At 45.0% G+C, this 20,609-nt stretch overlaps 1 protein-coding gene across 17 annotated transcripts in view; it reads right to left on the reverse strand.

Moving 5' to 3' along the window:
• Positions 1-20,609, reverse strand: part of RALGPS1 (Ral GEF with PH domain and SH3 binding motif 1) — a 302,601-nt gene that overhangs the window by 249,683 nt on the left and 32,309 nt on the right. For 14 of the 17 annotated variants that reach the window (XM_042245687.1, XM_042245689.1, XM_027966434.3 and 11 more), the window contains 3 exons: positions 18,994-19,115; positions 15,802-15,909; positions 1,478-1,528 (listed from right to left, as the gene is read on the reverse strand). In XM_042245687.1, the coding sequence (XP_042101621.1) occupies positions 1,478-1,528; positions 15,802-15,909; positions 18,994-19,050 (216 nt within the window). In that variant the 5' untranslated portion in view covers positions 19,051-19,115. Of the gene's footprint in view, positions 1-1,477; positions 1,529-15,801; positions 15,910-18,993; positions 19,116-20,609 lie in introns of those variants that run through there. The other 3 variants (XM_042245692.2, XM_042245691.2, XM_042245695.2) reach the window with 3 other exon arrangements.

Below are 20,609 nucleotides of genomic sequence, written 5' to 3' on the forward strand. Positions count from 1 at the left end.
CTGTCAGAAGAAGGGCATCCTGTTAAGAGTGTTCTGGGGACTTCCCTGGTGGCCTAGTAGATAAGACTTTGCCTTCCAATGCAGGGGACTCAGGCTCGATACCTTGTCAGGGAACTAAGACCCCCACATGCCACGCGTCAACTGAGCCCAAGCGCCACAATGCCTGAGCCTGCACACCAGCACTAAGGAGAAGCCTGTGCACCACAGCGAAGGGCCCGCGGGCCGCAACAGAGACCTGACCCGGCCAAAAATAAACAAGTGGACCAACAAATCAATATTTAATCAATACCGTGGTTTTGACACGTCCCCCGATCCACATTCCTCTTCTCTGAAATCTGCACCCCACTCACAAAGCTGGGTCCGCTCAGCTGTACACGCTTGTCCTGGCCACAAACTCCTGAGCTGAGTCACTGAACCAGTTCTGGACACAGGACTCAGCTGGGCTGGACTGAGATGGGCTGGTCCCGATCTGGAAGGTGGCTTCCACAGACATCACGCAAATGCGGGCCCTTTGGGCAGGCCAGGTTGGACCGCGGGGGCAGACAGAACAGGGCAGGAGAAAGGGGAGAGGGGAAGGCAGAGGCGAGGCAGAAAGCAGGGAGAGAGCGTGCGTCCTGCTCGGCAATGTAGGCTGCCTGAACTCCAGGCCCACAGGTATGGAAAGTGCCCCCTTTACGCTCGTAAATTCTTCCTCTGCCTATTCAGCTACTTGAAATGAATTTCTATCACTTGATAACAAAACCAGAACCGGGACTAAAATAACTGTAAAGCCACGTTATCAACGGCTAGACATTTCCAGAATTTTTTCCAAAGACTAAATTCAACTTTTTTTCTCTTCATTGAATATGCTGTTTCTAAAAATATATGTACGCTTTTAACGTAAATACGTATACATTTTTGCTGCAGCAACTGGCTTCAAAATCAGAAACAAGGCAACCATCAGAATTTGGGATCAACAGAAAAAAAGCTCCTAGGAAATGTTCTCTCCCATCTCCATCTTGAACAGTGAGCGTCTCAGGGGTGACCCGGGAGAAGGCCAGGCCTTAGACTCAGGTGTGGAGGCCAGCCATGGGCACTGACTGCCCCCAGCCCTGACAGAGAGGGCCAGATGCGGTCCCATCCTCTGGAAAAATCCAAACAGCAGGCTCAGAGGATGAGCCCCTTTGAGAATGGGATTCCTGGATGCTCTCTTTGCTACTGCTGCTGCTACTAAGTCGCTTTAGTCGTGTCCGACTCTGTGTGACCCTGTGGACTGCAGCCTACCAGGCTCCTCCGTCCATGGGATTTTCCAGGCAAGAGTACTGGAGTGGGGTGTCATTGCCTTCTCCAGATGCTCTCTTTGATGGGGGCTTAAATCGATAACATGCGTTTATAGAGACTTCAAGAGCGAAACGGGGAAACTTAGTCCCTCTAACAGGACAAAATCCTCCCTCCCCGCCCAAGCGCTGCTAGTACAGAGGACAGGATAAGTACAGACCTCCGGCTGGATGGCTTTAAACACGGGTATGTCCATTAGCGTGATCTGGCTCTGCAACAAAAGAGAACTGGGGTTAGAAGACACTAGGAACCAAAAACAGCTGCCATGTGACTTTGAAACTCTACAGAATAATAACACATTCTGAGAAGTCACACTTTCCCCCTTGAAATAAAAATGCAGATAGAGTAAAAAATTGGGTAGACTTTGAAAACGCCTCTCCCATCCCTTCATTCGTTATAAATCTTGATCCACACCCTTCCTTCTTGAATGTGAGATGAACTCCCAATTTAGGGATTGATAATAGTAGCTTGGAGGGTACATTTTTTAGTTTGGATATTTTCATTCTATTTGAGCTTTTGTTTCAAGTCTAAGTTACTTCTACAATTTAAAAAAAGTTGCAGACACAATATTATAAGTTAGAATGTTAAACAGAGACACTCTCTATTACTCTAAAGTTGTTTTTTTTTTAATTGTGGCTTATAGAAAGTATACATTTCTTCTGAAGCCTAAGCCACCTCTAAATTATATGGTGGAGTCCCATTTGAGATGGCCCCACAGACCAGTGTTGGACCATGAACTGTTTATTCCACCAGCCCACAATGAGAGAACTACAGAATCTGAGAGCAAGCATTTGGAAACTTTTATAGCGATCCCCATGACATTTTTATTATATACTTTTTAAAGCATTAGTCCTTTGCTGTTGTTCACTGTTTAGTGGCTAAGTCATGTCCAATTCTGCGACCCCATGGATTGGAGCACACCAGGCTTCCCTGTCCTTCACTATCTCCCAGAGTTTGCTCAAACCTATGTTCATCGATTCAGTGATTTCATCCAACTATCTCATCCTCTGTCATCCCCTTTTCCTCCTGCCCTCAATCTTTCCCAGCTTCAGGGTCTTTTCCAATGAGTTGGCTTTTTACGTAAGATGGCCAAAGCACTGGAGCTTCAGCTTCAGCATCAGTTCTTCCACTGATCATTCAGATTTGATTTCCTTTAGGATTGACTAGTCTGACTCCTTGTTGTCCAAAGGACTCTTAAAGAGCCTTCTCCAGCACCACAGTTCGAAAGCATCAGTTCTTCAGTACTCAGCCTTCTTTATTGTCCAACTCTCACGTCCCTTCATGACTACTGACTGGAAAGGAAAGAAACTGGTCTTTTATCAAACCTAGCTTCAGTTCAGTTCAGTTGCTCAGTTGTGTCTGACTCTTTGTGACCCCATGAATCGCAGCACGCCAGGCCTCCCTGTCCATCACCAACTCCCAGAGTTCACCCAAACTCATGTCCATCGAGTCGGTGATGCCATCCAGCCATCTCATTCTCTGTCATCCCCTTCTCCTCCTGCCCCTAATCCCTCCCAGCATCAGAATCTTTTCCAATGGGTCAACTCTTTGCATGAGGTGGCCAAAGTACTGGAGTTTCAGCTTTAGCATCAGCCTTTCCAAAGAACACCCAGCACTGATCTCTCCTTAGAATGACTGGTTGGATCTCCTTGCAGTCCAAGGGACTCCCAAGAGTCTTCTTCAACCCCACAGTTCAAAAGCATCAATTCTTCGGTGCTCAGCTTTCTTCAGTCCAACTCTCACATCCATATGTGACCACTGGAAAAACCATAGCCTTGACTGGACGGACCTTTGTTGGCAAAGTAATGTCTCTGCTTTTGAATATGCTATCTAGGCTGGTCATAACTTTCCTTCACTAATTTTGTCCACACAGAAAACACACATCTAGTTGAAACGCTGTTCCTGTGGCTATAAGCTCATCAGGTGGCAGTAAGGGCAGGTGTCACTGCTGACCGTTTTGCAGGCCAAGGCGTGGCCTGGGCTGACTTCCCATGGCCTATACTTCTCTCCAGATGCCACGTGGGGAGCCAGGACACAGTCAACAGATGCCTCTGTGACAGGCCAGGGCAAGGAGCGCTGAGAGCTCTGGATGCCCATGAATGAGAGAAGACGCCTGTCCACTGTCCACAGGGCATCTCGGAAGACACGATGCAGTGAACAGACGTGGGCTCTGGAATTCACAGGGCTCGGCGTGTATCTGGACACCATCACTTAACAGCACATTCTCTTTGACACGTGACTTTTAACTACTCCCGGTTTCAGCTGACACATCTAGAATATGGTGACAACCATCCCTGTCTTATAGGATCACTGTGAGAATTCCAGACAAGAGGAGCAGAACACCTGGTACCTAATAGGTACTCTCTCTATATACGTATATATGTGTACATATATGACTGTGTGTGTGTGTACACAGGTACCAGGCATTCTGTACCTCTTGTCTTGCATATTCACAAAGATTATATATTTATATGTTTATGTATCAGAATATTTTGGCCAAAGGGGAGTCACATACATGGGTTCATGTTCTGGTATATGGTTCCTGCCCAAAACACCAGATAGGAAATAATGGACTATTAACATGTTTGAACATCTATGTTTCAAAGCTGCTCTAAAAAATACTTAAGGGAGGCTGTTATATTGTCATGAGAAAAAAGCCTCATATCAAGAATTTCTTTTTTTTTTTGAAAGTCGCTTAGTTGTGTCTGACTCTTTGCAACCCCTTGGACTATACAATCCATGGAATTCTCTAAGCCAGAATGCTGGAGTGGGTAGACGTTTCCTTCTCCAGGGGATCTTCCCAACCCAGGGATTGAACCCAGGTCTCCTGCATCGCAGGCAGATTCTTTACCAGCTCAGCCACAAGGGAAGCCCAAGGATTTTGGAGTGGATAGCCTATCCCTTCTCCGGTGGATCTTCCCAACCCAGGAATCGAACCAGGGTCTCCTGCATTGCAGATGGATTCTTTACCAACTGAACTATCAGGGAAGCCCTGATGTCAAGAATACATTGGAGAAAAATAGCAACACACATGGTATGTCAACTGTAACCACAATCCAGGGCTTAGGTAGAATTCTGATCACCTCTTGGCACAACTGAAAGGTGACCTGAGATCAGTGGATTTCTGGGAAGCATGGGATGCATCCCAAAGCATACCATCCCCAGGGCTGAGAAGGAGATGAAAGTAAACAGGTGGCTTTGCCTCTCCAAGGGGCTGGGGCTTGTCACGAGCACTGAGGTGAAATGCTGCCGCTACTGGAAGCTCAGTAGCGACATGGATGGCACTGCAGAGTCTGAGCAGTTCCACCTCTGGGTCTATCCACCGACAGCAAGCCAGCCCTGGACGTCAGCATAAAGTGAGTGACTACTGCTCGCTGAAGCCTGCAGGCCTGTGTGTCTGGCCCAGAGATACAGGGCCCAGAGCTCCATCCCAGGTGCAAACAGACTGGCATTTCTCCTGCCAGACTCAAGGAGATTGTTGGCCAAGTACTCCTGACACGTGGATTAATTCTGCCATCCTGGGGAGCAGAAAGATCTCGTGAAAACAGAAGATTTGAGCTGAGATCTCAGAGGGCCTTGGAAATCTCTCCCGCAATTCAAGTTCACTCCCAATCCGGAAGAACTGGCAGGATGTTTGCAGTGTCATTTAGGGAAAGAACCAAAAGTCTGCTAACGTGAAAATGAGAAAACTTCCTTTCCATCCTGCCATCAGTTCTAGGGTTTGCTACGTGATTTTCCAAATCATGTATTAAGACAGTGACTTTGCATTTCATAATTTTTCAGATGGTTCAAGTTTCAAATATTATTGTCCCTGCTCAGACCATCAGTCAAAATTGTGCTCAGGTATTTTATTCAAGATAAACCAGAAAAACCAGAACAGAGGTCACCAGGCTGAAAATAGACTGGTTGGTCCCAAACACACCATCAGAAACTATTCAGAAGAAGCTCTCCCATTTCTATCTTCTCAGTTCTGGCCCAAAAGGATGCAGTGTCCAAAGCAAGAATACATTAATAAATAGGTAAAATCATTGGGGTATAAATTACATGTCATTTTACTACAAAGCTGAACACATGTAGCAAGGTTGAGTAAGATTTTGAGTAATCCTCCCTTTGAAGCTGGAGCACTGCAAGGTAGGCAGTTTTACCAAAAGGAAGGGCGTGTGTAGGAGTGGGGACTTGCAGGGCAAGATCAGGGTCCTGTTCCTTTTCACAGCCGGTTCCCAGGCTCCAAGGAGTGTGGCACAGCCTCGACAGGAACAGGAGACAATGAGGCCCTCTGGTTCCTACTGTCATGGGAGCACGTGCCTGTGATGAGGACACGCATCACCGTCTCACAGGTCTCATGACAAGTTTCTTAATGGCCTCTCCTTGTTTTTGAAAATAAAGCCTTCATACAGGATATCCACTTCATGCAGCACTGAAGAATTGATGCTTTTCAACTGTGGTGTTGGAGAAGACTCTTGAGAGTCCCTTGGACTACAAGGAGATCCAACCAGTCCATCCTAAAGGAAATCAGTCCTGAATGTTCATTGGAAGGACTGATGCTGAAGCTGAAACTCCAATACTTTGGCCACCTGATGCAAAGAGCTGACTCATTTGAAAAGACCCTGATGCTGGGAAAGATTGAAGGCAGGAGGAGAAGGGGATCACAGAGAATGAGATGGCTGGATGGCATCACCGACTCGATGGACATGAGCTTGAGTAAACTCCAGGAGTTGGTGATGGACAGGGAGGCCTGGTGTGCTGCAGTCCATAGGGTCACAAAGAGTCGGACATGACTGAGCAACTGAACTGAACAGGATGTCCAGAGTACAGGAGGTCCATCATTCTGGCCACCTAATGAGAAGAGCCAGGTCACTGGAAAAGACCCTGATGCTGGGAATCACTGAGGGCAAAAGGAGAAGGAGGGCAGCAGAGGATGAGAAGGTTAGATAGCATCACTGGCACAAACGTGAGCAAGCTCCAGGAGATGAAGGACAGAGGCATGCTGCAGTTCGTGGGGTCGCAAAGAGTCAGACATGACTGACAGACTGAACAACAGCAACAGGCTGTCCAGTTACACTGGTCACCTGTAACAGCTTCCTTCACCCTAACCCCTTCTCCCATCTCCTTCCTCCCAGCCCAGGGCCCCCTAGAAATCCAGGCTTTTTAAAGAAATAGCCAATCTCCACATACTACAGGAAAATTATCTGGAGATGCGGCCTTCAGAACAAAGAGACCTAGCAGAGCACATCACAGTACGGCCCTAAAGAAAGACAGCAAGGTGGTTTTCTATGGATAAGTGACAGCAAATCAGCCAAAAAGAAAACAAACTGGTTTCTACATATGCTGAACGTATGTTTTCCCTCTAATGGTGGCTGACTAAATCCCCTCTTTCCAGCCACAAGCTTAGTACAAGGAAGGCTCCCTGTTCCACCCACACTGGGTCCAAATAAACAAAAAAGTTGTTGGCAGAAACAGCGGGCCGTCTTATAATAAAAAATATCTATAAATTTGCATTGAGATCACTCCGAATGAGCCCTAGGATGGCTCAGGGAACAAAAAGCAATCGGCTGCAAAGACGCATTCCCGCCTCTCCTCCTAGAGCTGCTGTGTCTGCCAATTTTAGAATCTTGTGTCAAGGAAATGCAAATTAAAGAGGAAGACACCATTTGTGGTCCAACAGCACCACCACAACTAATCGGGCTACGAGTTGCTCTGTTCTTTTTTCAAAGTAATCTGATAGTAACCCATTAAAAACATTAACATTTAATTTCATTTTTAATGTCAAACTTAGAAAAAATCTACAAGAATAATATGATAAATTCTACAACCTTTCACCTAGTTTCACTACTGATATTTATTAACATTTGGCCTCATTTACTTTATTTTTATGTACATAATTATAAAAGCATGTAATTTTTTTTCTGAACCATTTGAGAGTAAAATGCAGATATTATGACTCTTCACCTTTTAATCCAAGAAAAAGATGACCCTCTCACATAATGATAAGATTATTACACTCAAGAAATTTATTGTTGTTACATCAGTATTATCTAATATACAGTCCACATTCAGAATTTTCAAATTATCCCAATACTGTCTTTTATAGCAATTTTTTCTTTATCCAGGATCAAGTAATATGTTTAGATATTATCTCCTATAAGGTGAAATGAGCATACTATTGACTCAGCAATTCCAACACCTACAGAAAGAAAAGCACTGGTTTATAAGAAGACATATGGAGAAAGATCTACCTTTAGACACAGAGATGAATATAGATGTTTACTGAACAATTATTTATAGTAGTAAAAATATGCCAGTAATCTAAAAGACCATCAAAAAAGGAACTTTTTGGAAAAAATTATGGTACATCCAGACTCTGAGATACTATGCAGCCTTAAGAACAGAGGATTAAAATTATACATACGGATCCGGATAACTATCCACGATCTATTGATAATAAAGACAAGTTCCAGCACTGCTTTTTGTTCAGCTTTCAGCCACTGGGGAGAAAGCCTGAGATCTAGCTACAGAGCACCCCCACTAGAACAATAACAACCTCCGAAAGGAGTTTAACCCTTTTTACTGTAAAATGACACATTAACAGAAAACCACACTAAACAAATGCATGATTTGATGACTTATTATTAAGGCGAACACTTTAAAACCACCACCCACATTAAGAAACAGCCACTCCAATAGACGGATGCATGGGCCCAAACACGTGTTATATACACACAACAGAGTATTATTTGACTTAAAAGAGAAAGGAAATTCTGACACTTGCAACGACACAGATGAACCTCAAAGACATCATGCTAAGTGAAAGAAGCCACGAAAAGACACTGTATGCTTCCACCTGTGTGAGAGCCCTGCAGCAGTCACATTCACAGACACAGAAAGTAAGTGGTGGAGGTTGTAGGGATGAAGAGTTGTTTAAGGGGTACAGAGTTTGGGGCCGTCATGATGAAAACAGCTCTGAAGATGGGCTGCATAGTAACGTGGATGTTCTTAACACAGATGAACTGCACACTTACGGTGGTGAAGATGGTCAAGTTTGTGTTACATAGAGTTCTCCATGATCAAGAAAGAAAAGAGGAGTCGCCCCAGAGTTCCTCCATGTGCCCTGTCCCAATCACAAGCCCCTCCCTCCCGTGAAAAGTAACCACTATCTTGACTTTCCTCAAGTTCCTCTATAATTTCATCACCCAAGTAGTCTACCAAGACTATGTCTTGGTATTGACCATTCCAGGTTGCCTCAAAGTATATTCTTTCAATACGTAGGCTTGAATCTTTTATTTTGTGACCATCTTCTTAAATTATAGTTTAACTATCTGTTCAGTTTCCTGGTATTCTCCTCTTTCGGGGATTTATATTATCTGTATGTTGGGTCTTCTTTGCCTATCATTAATATTTATCGCTATTTTTCAAGGTCTTCTTATCTCTTCATTTATTTTGATATTAAACTTTTTCCTCCCTTAAGGCATTTTCTGTTATGTTTATCTATTCTTGTGCTCAACTTTCATTTCCAAAATAAGTTTTATTTCCAGTGTTTTCCTAACTCTGCCACCTCATTTCTGAGATGTATATATGTCAGATTTATGTTGTTCATGAACTCACAGTGTGACCTTAACTTCTTCTCTAATTTTGAAATAGAAAGTTACAGTTTTCATCTGTTTTGTGGTATGTCTCTCTGGCAAGGTTTCATCATCTACAAGATTCTCTCCTTACTCTTTTTTTTCTTGTAACAACTGAAAAACTTGACATCAGTAATTTTCAGTAGCTTTCCAAACTTCATATAGCTTTCCTTTTACTTTCATGTCGTCTTCAACAACAGGCAGCTGCTTTTTGAGATTCCACACACACACAAACACAAATTTATTTAAACCTCCCTTTTCCTTAACTGTAACTTTCCCCATCCTGATCACCTTCGGTCTACTCCCAAGCTGAATTCCTCTTTGGTACAGACACTTGTTCTGGAAGTAAGCCCTGGTTGATTGGTTTCAAGAGCTCTTAAGGGTTAGTTCACAGATCTCTTCTACCCATCCATTATCTGAGTGGTCAAAACTCCTTTCAATTTCAGTTGCTATTCTCACATTGACCTGCTAAACTTTCCAGTGAATTTCCATTGGAAATTTTGGGGTTCTTCTATCCCCTAGTCTGTCAAACGCCCCAGCACGTACTTCCGCTTTCTTTTAGACTGAAGCTGATGCTCTGCAGGGCTTGTTGACACCAGCGGCATATCCCCAAGCTACTGGTATTTGAGATTTGATAGGGATAACTTAACACCCAGTTTTATTGTAAATACTGCTCACGGGTTTCAGGGTTTGCTATCCAGCTGTTATGGATATTTTTATGCGGTGATTCAGGGAGAATAAACAACTACGCTGCTGCCACTGCCATCTTCCCAGAATCACTCAAGTGATTTCTTTTACTGGACTCTTGGGTCTGGTTTTTTTCTTTCTTTCATATTATTAGACAGGAAACTAAAATACCAGGTGGTCTGGTTCAGTTCCAACACCTGGCAACTCCCATGCTTCCCCAAAGACCAAAGACTCCAGGGGACCTGGCTTCACATCTAAGCTGAGGACGTACTGGCTCTGGCAGGAGCAGCCAGTTTTTAACACTGAGCTCTCAGAGCACTCGCTGCCCTTCCCTTCAGTCCTCCCAGCTTGGGGCAGGCGCAGCAACACTCTAGGGCTGAGACTAGAAAACCGGGCCGCGGTCTTGCCGAGGGGTCCTGCTGGACAATGCTGTTCTAGGCATGGCCTGTGCCCAGTCGCTCAGCTGTGTTCAACTCTTTGCAGCCCCACGGCCCCATGCATCCACCAGGCTCCTCTTGCCTGTGGAATTTTCCAGGCAAGAATACTGGAGTGGTTGCCACTTCCTCCTCCAGGAGATCCTTTCAACCCAGGGATCGAACCTGAGTCTCCTGAGTCTCTTGCATTGACAGGCAGATTCTTTACCACTAGCACCACCTGTGAAGCCCCAGGTACAGCCTAATTCTCTGCTATTCCATGTGGCAAAGAACTGCAAAGGGATTTTTTGCTGTTGTTTGGCTATGCTGCACGACTTGCCTAATGTCAGTTCCCCAACTGGGAGAATGATCCTGGGCCGCAGCAGTGACAGCCCAGAAGCCTAACCACTAGGCCCCAGGCAACTCCCAAGCAAAGGGATTTTTAAACCTCATGGTTACTTCATCCTTTTCACGAAGCAAGGGAAAAAAAAGTCAAAACTGTAACAAGCAAATTAAAGTAACGAGATTACAGAAGCTATGCCATTAGCCAGCAAGCTCCATGACGTCTTCTAGAGGAGACGGAGGCACCACAGCTTGAGGCCTGAGAGGACAGACTAGCACTGCGCTGCCCAATACAGTGGTCACTGGCCACACGTGGCTCCTGAGCATCTGAAGTGTCGCCAGCACTCCAACCTCAGAAGACACATTGAGCTTGGAGGATTTTATGTGAAAAAATTATGTAAAGTACCTCAATAATTTCATGTTGCTTACAGACTAAAGTGACATTTTTAGACATACATAACATAAGTTAAAGGAGTTGCCTGGTGCCTAGTGGTTAGGCTTCTGGGCCATCACTGCTGTGGCCCAGGTTCAGTCTCCAAGTTGGGGAACTGACATTAGGAAAACAACAGAATGGGAAAGACTAGAGATCTCTTCAAGAAAATCAGAGATACCAAGGGAACATTTCATGCAAAGATGGGCTCGATAAAGGACAGAAATGGTCTGGACCTAACAGAAGCAGAAGATATTAAGAAGAGGTGGCAAGAATACATGGAAGAACTGTACAAAAAAGATCTTCACGACCCAGATATTCATGATGATGTGATCACTCATCTAGAGCCAGACATCTTGGAATGTGAAGTCAAGTGGGCCTTAGAAAGTATCACTACGAACAAAGCTAGTGGAGGTGATGGAATTCCAGTCAAGTGTTTCAAATCCTGAAAGATGATGCTGTGAAAGTCCTGCACTCAATATGCCAGCAAATTTGGAAAACTCAGCAGTGGCCACAGGACTGGAAAAGGTCAATTTTCATTCCAATTCCAAAGAAAGGCAATGCCAAAGAATGCTCAAACTACCGCACAATTGCACTCATCTCACATGCTAGTAAAGTAATGCTCAAAATTCTCCAAGCCAGGCTTCAGCAATACGTGAACTGTGAACTCCCTGATGTTCAAGCTGGTTTTAGAAAAGGCAGAGGAACCAGAGATCAAATTGCCAACATCTGCTGGATCATGGAAAAAGCAAGAGAGTTCCAGAAAAATATCTATTTCTGCTTTATTGACTATGCCAAAGCCTTTGACTGTGTGGATCACAATAAACTGTGAAAAATTCTGAAAGAGATGGGAATACCAGACCATCTGACCTGCCTCTTGAGAAATCTGTATGCAGATCAGGAAGCAACAGTTAGAACTGGACATGGAACAACAGACTGGTTCCAAATAGGAAAAGGAGTCCGTCAAGGCTGTATATTGTCACCCTGCTTATTTAACTTCTATGCAGAGTACATCATGAGAAATGCTGGACTGGATGAAACACAAGCTGGAATCAAGATTGCCGGGAGAAATATCAATAACCTCAGATATGCAGATGACACCAGCCTTATGGCAGAAAGTGAAGAGGAGCTAAAAAGCCTCTTGATGAAAGTGAAAGAGGAGAGCGAAAAGTTGGCTTAAAGCTCAACATTCAGAAAACGAAGATCATGGCATCTGGTCCCATCACTTCATGGGAAATAGATGGGGAAACAGTAGAAACAGTGTCAGACTTTATTTTTTGGGGCTCCAAAATCACTGCAGATGGTGATTACAGCCATGAAATTAAAAGATGCTTACTCCTTGGAAGAAAAGTTATGACCAACCTAGATAGTATATTCAAAAGCAGAGACATTACTTTGCCGACTAAGGTCTGCCTAGTCAAGGCTATGGTTTTTCTTGTGGTCATGTATGGATGTGAGAGTTGGACTATGAAGAAGGCTGAGCGCCGAAGAATTGATGCTTTTGAACTGTGGTGTTGGAGAAGACTCTTGAGGGTCCCTTGGACTGCAAGGAGATCCAACCAGTCCATTCTGAAGGAGATCAACCCTGGGATTTCTTTGGAAGGAATGTTGCTGAAGGTGAAGCTCCAGTACTTTGGCCACCTGATGGGAAGAGTTTGACTCACTGGAAAAGACTCTGATGCTGGGAGGGATTTGGGGCAGGAGGAGAAGGGGACGACCGAGGATGAGATGGCTGGATGGCATCACGGACTTGATGGACGTGAGTCTGACTGAACTCCAGGAGATGGTGATGGACAGGGAGGCCTGGCGTGCTGCAATTCATGGGGTCGCAAATAGTCGGACACGACTGAGCAACTGAACTGAACTGAACTGAAGTTAAATAAGAAATATTTTTTAAACAGTTTCACTTTTTTAATGTGGCTATTAAAATTTTTTTTAATTGCATATGTGACTCAGACTATATTTCTGCTGCTCTAAGAAATCAAAGGCCTTCCTAGGTGATGCCAGTGGTAAAGAATCTGCCTGCCAATGCAGGAGATGCAAGAGTCTCGGGTTCAATCCCTGGGTCAGGAAGATCCCCAGGAGGCGGAAATGGTAACCCACTCTAGTATTCTTGTCTGGAAAATTCCATGGACAGAGGAGCCTGGCCGGCTACAGTCCATGGGGCTACAAAGAGTCTAACACAACTGAGCTACTGAGCGCACACCCAGGATGCCAGAAGTCCTGATTTTAAAGCCCAGACGGACAGTGCCACTTACTGTTCATGTGAAGGGGTGACTTTCCTCTCTGCATATTCACCTGCTCACCAATATTCAGGGAATAATAAATAGACCTAATTTGCAAGCCTTTTGTGAAAAGTAAGTTAGATTAATGCATGTAAACATTTAGTACAAGACCTAGACAAAGGAAGTGTTCCAAAGTGGAAGCTGCCCTTGTTATCATCACCTAGCATCAGGTGAAAAACCAGAAGATGAAGGTTTCAGACCTGGCTCTGCCCACATCTGGTTCTTTGATACAGGTTTAAAAAAAAAAATCTCTTAGATCCTCTATTTCTTTCTTAGAAAGTCAGGAGCTAATAATCTGCCTTGCTGAGTTGTTCTAAGGACTGAATTCATCTCATCAACATGTATTTACTGAGCACCTACTATGAGCGAGGCACCGTTCTGGGCAATGGGGAGAGAGCAGTGAAGAAGTCAGATAAAGTTCCTGTCCTTCGGGAGGTGGCATTCTAGCGGAGAAGGGCCAGTGAAACACTGTTACAGAATGTAATGTCTGGAGAGATATGAAGGAAACAGAGCAGGGTCAGGGCAGAACTGTAGAGATGCTACCTTAGTGGGTAAATGCCTCTTCCAGGGCTGACATCTTAAGAGAGATGGTGAGACATGTGGGAAAGCGCCATTAGGACAGAAGGAAGAAGCAGCACCGGGCCCCGGGGCAGGGGGATGTCGGGTGAGCCTGGGGAAGAAAGAGGCAGCCGGTGTGCAGCTGGATAGCAAGGAGGGGCACGAGAGGAGGCTCGGCCAGACCCTGGGCACTGGGGGCCTTGAGAGGAAGGCGAGGTCTCCTAGTACAAGGGGACCTCTAGAGAGTTTCACACAGGTTTTAAAAGGATCCCTCAGACACACTGAGAGAGGTGACCCATGTGTGGGGCTCAGCGTGGGGCTTACCTTGTTGCAACAAGGTAAACATAGGAGCAAGTGATGGCAGAGCAAAGAGATGGGGCACACTTGGCTCCACAGGCCCCCGGACGGCACAACACCTGTTAGGACAAGGGGCCCTGGGATAAGCGGGCATGGTCAGAAACACTGGGGTTCCCCAGAGAACTGCACCCCGAGTCAGCACTGTGCAATCGGGTCACCCCAGAGCCAGTGTCCTCCGTCTACCCTCACAGTGCAAAAGGCAGACAGCAGGTCACAGCTCAACGAGGAGCCTGGTCTGCTCCTCCAACACGAAGCCCCACGGCCACACCCGCAGCAACACAATGGCTAGTGGGAAAGCGATTCTGAAACGTGTGTAATTACAAAATCCATTCAAATGATATTGTCTATCATTGTAGAGAACAGTCATTGTGAAAATATAGAAAGTACAAATAAAAAGAAATTAAATTCCAATCTTCTAGACTCTTACAACCAGAAACCACAGTCAGTAATATGCTTGGCTATATAGATATTCAGATACTTGTAACTATGTAAACATCAAATATTTTCTTATGCAAATATAAATATTTATGTGTGGTGCATGCTTTTTTAAAAACAGTACTATTCTCTAAATTGTGCAGTAACCTGCTCCTTTCCCTCTTGTTGTTCAGTCATTCAGTCATGTCCGACTCTTCGCGACCCCATGGACTGCAGCACGTCAGGCTTCCTTGTCCTTCACTATCTCCCAGAATTTGCTCAAACTCATGTCCATTGAGGTGGTGATGCCATCCAACCATCTCATCCCCTGTCATCCCCTTCTCCTCCTGCCTTCAATCTTGCCCAGCAACAGGATCTTTTCCAATGAGTCAGCTCTTCGCATCAGGTGGCCAAAGCATGGGAGCTTCAGCTTCAGCATCAGTCCTTCCCACGAATATTCAGGGTTGATTTCCTTTAGGAAAGATTTGACTGGCTAGCCAGGGTTTGACTGGCTCCTTTCACTTACTATTCATATGTATTGTATAAGCCTTCCAAGGTGGGTTAAATTTTGACAGACAGTGTTTTTTTTTTTTTACTCTTTCAAAGCCATTTATTATTTTGCTTTTATATAATTGTATAAAATATGTATCATACATTTCTTCCTTATTTCTTTTTCTAATTTTGATCTTCACACCAAGGCAACAAGTATTCAAATTAATTCTCTATACAGATAGATATAGATAGATAGGTATAGATAGATAGGTGTATATAGATAGGTATATATGTAGGTTTTTCTACAGACAGAAAAACAAAGGTTTTTCTGCTCAAACAATTTTTCCAAATCGGGTATTAAAATATATCTTCTGAAAATATTTATAGGTTTTTTTCATTTTCAAAAATTTTTACTGAAATAGTTTACAATGCTGTACTAGTTTCAGATGTCCAATGAAGTGACTCAGTTACACACACACACACACACACACACACATTCATTTTTTACATGCTCTTCCATTACAGGTTAATCTGAGATACTGAGCATAGTTCTCTGTGTGTCCTTTCGGATTGCCTATTTTATATCTAGCATATGCTCAGCTGTGTCCGACTCTTTGCGACCCCGTGGACTGCAGCCAGCCAGGCTCCTCTGTCTATGGAATTTTCCTTAATTTCTCCCTCCTCCCAGATAGCATCCTTTTTTAATGCTCCATGGGGTTCATAAAGTATTCATAAAGAATACTTTATTCAGCAATCCCCTATTGGTGAATATATGGGTTGTTTCCAATTTGAGCAAACAACTGTGAGCGGCAATCACCACCCCCACCCGCCACCCCCCAAGCTTCCTGTGGTGGTGCCCAGCCCCCCACATCTGTTCTGACACTTACAGCAAACTCCTCGGGAGTCACTTTCAGGACATCGAAGACAACGGCGTCGTAGCTCTTGCTGGCATAGTCGCAGCTCTGGCCCTCCAGAGAGTCTGAGCTGCTGCTGCCCTGCGGAGGACAGGGGAAGACGGGGCCACCTGAGCAGTCTGGCTGACCCCATCACTGACGCCCAAACCTCAGAAGTGAGACTGGCAGGACCGTACAGTGATAAGAGCTTCTGTTGTTTAGCGCTTTACTCTGTTTCAGGCACTTCATGGGCATAATCTAACTTAATTCTCATAACAACTCTCTGATGATGCACTATTATTAGTCCCCTTCTACAGATAAGGAAGTAGAGGGCATGCCACTTGCCCAACATATCTCAGCCAGGAAACGGAAGGGCCAGAATGCAAGCCCAGTTGTGTGTCTCCCTCAGTCTCTATACCCCAGCTGCTTCTGGCTGCCTGTGGGGTGACCGCTGAAAAGATACAGCCCACCCTTCACACCTTAGGAGGCCTGAGGAATCATCTGTTTTGTTACGTGTTTTTAAACATCACCTGGTTTCACCTTTTTTTTTTTTTTCTACTTGAAGTTCATTGCAGGAAATTATACAAAATGTCAAATTGGCTCTCAAGGCTTGTTTCACATAGGGGCCACTTGGAATTCAAAGCCTGTTAGCTGATGAGGTGAGAGGTAACTGGCTGGCTTTGGAGATGGCGTGAAAGTTATATTTAGTAGAGCCCCTTGTTAAGAAGAACACTGTGAGGCCAGCATGTAAAGGAATGGTCTTCCGTTAAAGAGCAAGTTAAACTCCCCAGATGTGGCCAGTTTCATGAAACCCAACACTGCGGGGATCCCAGAACGTTGAACGTACCTTCCGTTCAATTTTACTTAATTTCATCAAATTCTACTTTGGGGAACCAGTCGAGCTTACCACCCCAAAATTGTGCCCTGTTCATAAACGGTTTTATTCGTCTTAACCCGTGAAGAGGGATTTTGTGGTTTCCATTAACCTCAACATCTTGGACTGAGATTTAGAGAATATGCTTTTATTAATTCCCCTTTATTTCACTCTTTCCAAAATGGCTATATCTGGAAAAACTTTGCAACCTTACTGGAAACTAGAGGGTTTTTAGGCCAGGGAGGGAAACCAATAGTCAACAACTGAAAATGTGAGGTTAAAAGGAGGAGCTGAAACTTAAACCTGTAGACTTCAATAGTCCTGTGTCATTTAAAGGCTTACAAACGAGTCTACTATACCAAAATCTCTGAGATGATCTTAAGATGCTCTGAGCTCTGAAATCAGGCCTGTTTAGAATGCCAGCTCCAAGCAAGCTGCCGTCTGACCTCTTCAGTTCGCTGTGCCTCAGCGACCATCCATAACAGGGTACCTACTCCCCAGGGCTTTGGCACTTGTATAAAATGCAGCTGACAAAGCAGCTGGCAGGATCCCCTCCCTGGGTGACAGTGTTTCAAGGGACCTGGGAGTGGAGGGCAAGGGGATGGCTATTGCGATGGGACATTCTCCCCTGAAAAGAATGTGTCCTGAACTTCTGAAAAGTAATCAAGACTAATTCTGAATGCTTCTGGAACTGGCCGTCTATTCGATCACTCAGTCTCATGAACTCCGAGCTGGCTGCTACCGATAAATCTCTTTGCACGCTCACGATCCCCTCCCACGGAGCAGCCTGGAGCAGCTGGTGCAGCTGACTTTCTTCCAGGGAGTGTCGTGTCATCGTGGTTGGGACCAGCGGCTCCAGAGTCACAGGGGCCTGGCTGTCAATCCCCGCCAGCTGTGTGATCTGAAGTCAGTTCATTCACCACTCCTTGCCTCAGTTTCCTCACCTACTGACAGGGGGTGAAACAACAGCCCGTGCCTGCTGGGGTTATTGTGAGGATTAAACGAGATCGTGCCTGTGGAATGCACCAAAAAAGTGCCCGGTATATAGTAAGCACTAAATTGTGGGTGTGTATCTGCATAAATATGTCACTGTCACCAAAATGTATTGAGCACTTCAATAAGATATGTATTCATTCATAGGTTCATTTGACACATATTATTGAGCACTCACCACTTTCTGGATACACATGTACGTGCATATTCGTATAGATACATATATACGTACACATATATAGCATATATGTGCGTGGTTGCACTTATATGTGTATGGATTCATATGTATAAACAAAGACTAGAAAAGAAAGAAGTTTTACTCTAGACGGAATGTAAACTGTAAATGGAAATGGAAGTCTGATTCCTCCAGTTACCAAACAGAGTCCATTCCTGGAATTTCAGGTTTTATAACTTTCCTGTAACACCCCACTGCACCTGCCCCAAACACACACACTCACACAAGGGGCCTTATTAATCACAAGCTGCCCCAGGTTCATTCAGTGGTGCTGGTGCTGGTGCTGGTGGTGGTGATGCAATAACTTTATTGGCGCCATCTGGGAATTTTAACAGGGACCCATGAGTCTGCTTTCAGAACCACAGATCAAACTAAGGAATTTTTTTAAAGGGTGATAAGCAATGGATTAACCCCTGTGATTTCTAGCTGATTGCACAGGCTCATTTCAAAAGCCCAACTTGACTGGGAGGGCCTAATGAGCGCGGAACTCAGAGCTCCCCTCTTGCCCATCTGTCACAAGAGCCCGGCGTTACACATCTGACATGGCGGACTCCCTGAGCCTCAGATGACACCCAGCCCTCTGCCCGCCTCCGGTCCATTATGGAACTTGAAAACCAAACTCCCAAACCCCCATGGCAGGGGCCGGAGCCCAGGCCACTCTCGACCACCAGCCCTTACGGCCGTTTCCTCCCGAGCAAGGTAAACAGGAGCGCAGGGCCAGCTGGAAACCCTTCTGTCTGACTTCATCCCGGAATGTGCAACTTACTTATAATCAGCCGCAGCTTGGCTGGGGAAGGTCTGATCCCTTCTTGCCATCAAAATGGAATGTGGCACTTGCTACGACTGGACGGGGCAGGTATTTGCTTTTCTTTGAAGAGAACGACTTCAGAAAACACCCTGCTCCTCAAGGCTGACTGCCTCCCAAATCTCACGTCTGGCATGGCCGGGGCCTCGGGAAGGCTAAGAATGGTGGCATTCACGGAGCCCTGCAGCCCCCGGGCCTCGACTCAGGGGGCCTGGGTCAGATGCAAGGGCCCCTCCCCACAGCTCGCTCCCCGCCGACCCCGTCCTCCCAGCGCTGTACCTGTGGAGTGGCGGAGGTGACCAGCACGCTAGCCATCAGACCATTCCTCTTGTACATAGTCTCCGGGCCACAGGGAGCTTCAGGGCAGCCTCTGTCGGTGACATAACCTGTCTGGAGAAGTCCTGCAAGGCAAAGGCGCTCATAAAAACCAGCCTTCAAATCCAACCTAATCCCACCCTGGGAGAGAGCTGTGCTGGACTCGAGCAGGTGACCCCAGAGGATACCCTCAAAGAAAGATTACAAGCTGTGGCCTTTGGGCTAAATACGGCCCACAAATGTGGTCTGTTAGGCTTGTGCAGGTTTTAGGAATTTTTTTCAAATTAATCACCAATATTTAAAATTGAAAGGTTTCACATAGAATTCTGGGTTTCTGACTTTCCTGGTGGCACTGGGTCCACTTTCTTGCATGATGGCCATCAGCTGGACTGAGCAGTGCTGCTCATCGTACTGAAGGGCTTCCTAGGGGCGTTCCAGACTCCACTTGGCCTGGGCGGCCACTTGGGAGCCTGCCTGGCCCTCCTAGGTGCCAGGGTTTGTGACCTCTGTTTCAGCCTACCGTCTTCTAAAGGACCAACCCGCCTTACACACCTCAAGGAATTCAACTGATGAAATAACGAACTAATCAAGGGATAAAATCTTAATATACTGGAGACTTTATTTTCATACTTTTTATTAAACGTTGGACTATATCATGAAAATGTTTTCAACAAATCATTTTAAGTATACAGATCAGTGTTTCTTACAGGTGAAATGCTAAAATAAGCTGCCTATAATAGCTAGGGAATATATTTTTAAGTTTTTTGGGATATTAAAAATTAACAACACAAAAAATGTTTAATTTATGAAACAAATATGTTCACATAAATTTGGGAGGGCTCTAGAAAGTATCGATATTTGAGAAAAGATCTGGTTCACTTACATTACATACACTGTTTTATCCTTTCTTAGCATTAGGTGCCTCGTACTTTAAATCTGTGACAAACCGTGACAAATTTTTAAAGGGGAAGCATTACTGTAAAATGGAAGAATTATGTAGTCCTAAAGGCTGTATCGCTGTACATTTAATTGATAATGTTCTACTTATTTAGACTTTTGAAGAAACAGCCTCTCTTCAATTAAACATTTTTATAATGGAATGGTGTAAACTGAAGTGATAAAGACTGTTATTAAAATAAAATGCTTATACAACAAGACAGGAGACGAAGACAAACTGAATCCACCAGGCTCCCTATGTAGCAGAGTGTTTCATCAATAACAACACAAATACTGGCTACGACTTGCAGAAGCCTCACCACGGGCCACACGCTTTACCTCCAGTGCCTCCTCTAACCCTCACGACATCCTCGGGTGGGTCTTGCTGCTACCCCCACGTTCCATGTGGGGAATCTGAAACCCAGAGAGGTTAAGTAACCTGTGCCCTGCCGTCCCACCAAACCATCGTCATTCAGGACCTGGCTCAAATGTCCAGCATCATTTCCCCTGGTTATCACACCTGAGCCACTCAAACCAGAACCACTGTTCATCTGCCAATAAGCGCATGCCCCGAGTAGGGCAGTTATCACACCATCAAACATCAGAGCACTGTAGCCACCACCAGCTTTTTTAGCAGGTGAGAG

The sequence above is a fragment of the Ovis aries genome, chromosome 3 (genome assembly GCF_016772045.2).
Source record: "Ovis aries strain OAR_USU_Benz2616 breed Rambouillet chromosome 3, ARS-UI_Ramb_v3.0, whole genome shotgun sequence".
Classification (NCBI taxonomy): Eukaryota; Metazoa; Chordata; class Mammalia; order Artiodactyla; family Bovidae; genus Ovis; species Ovis aries.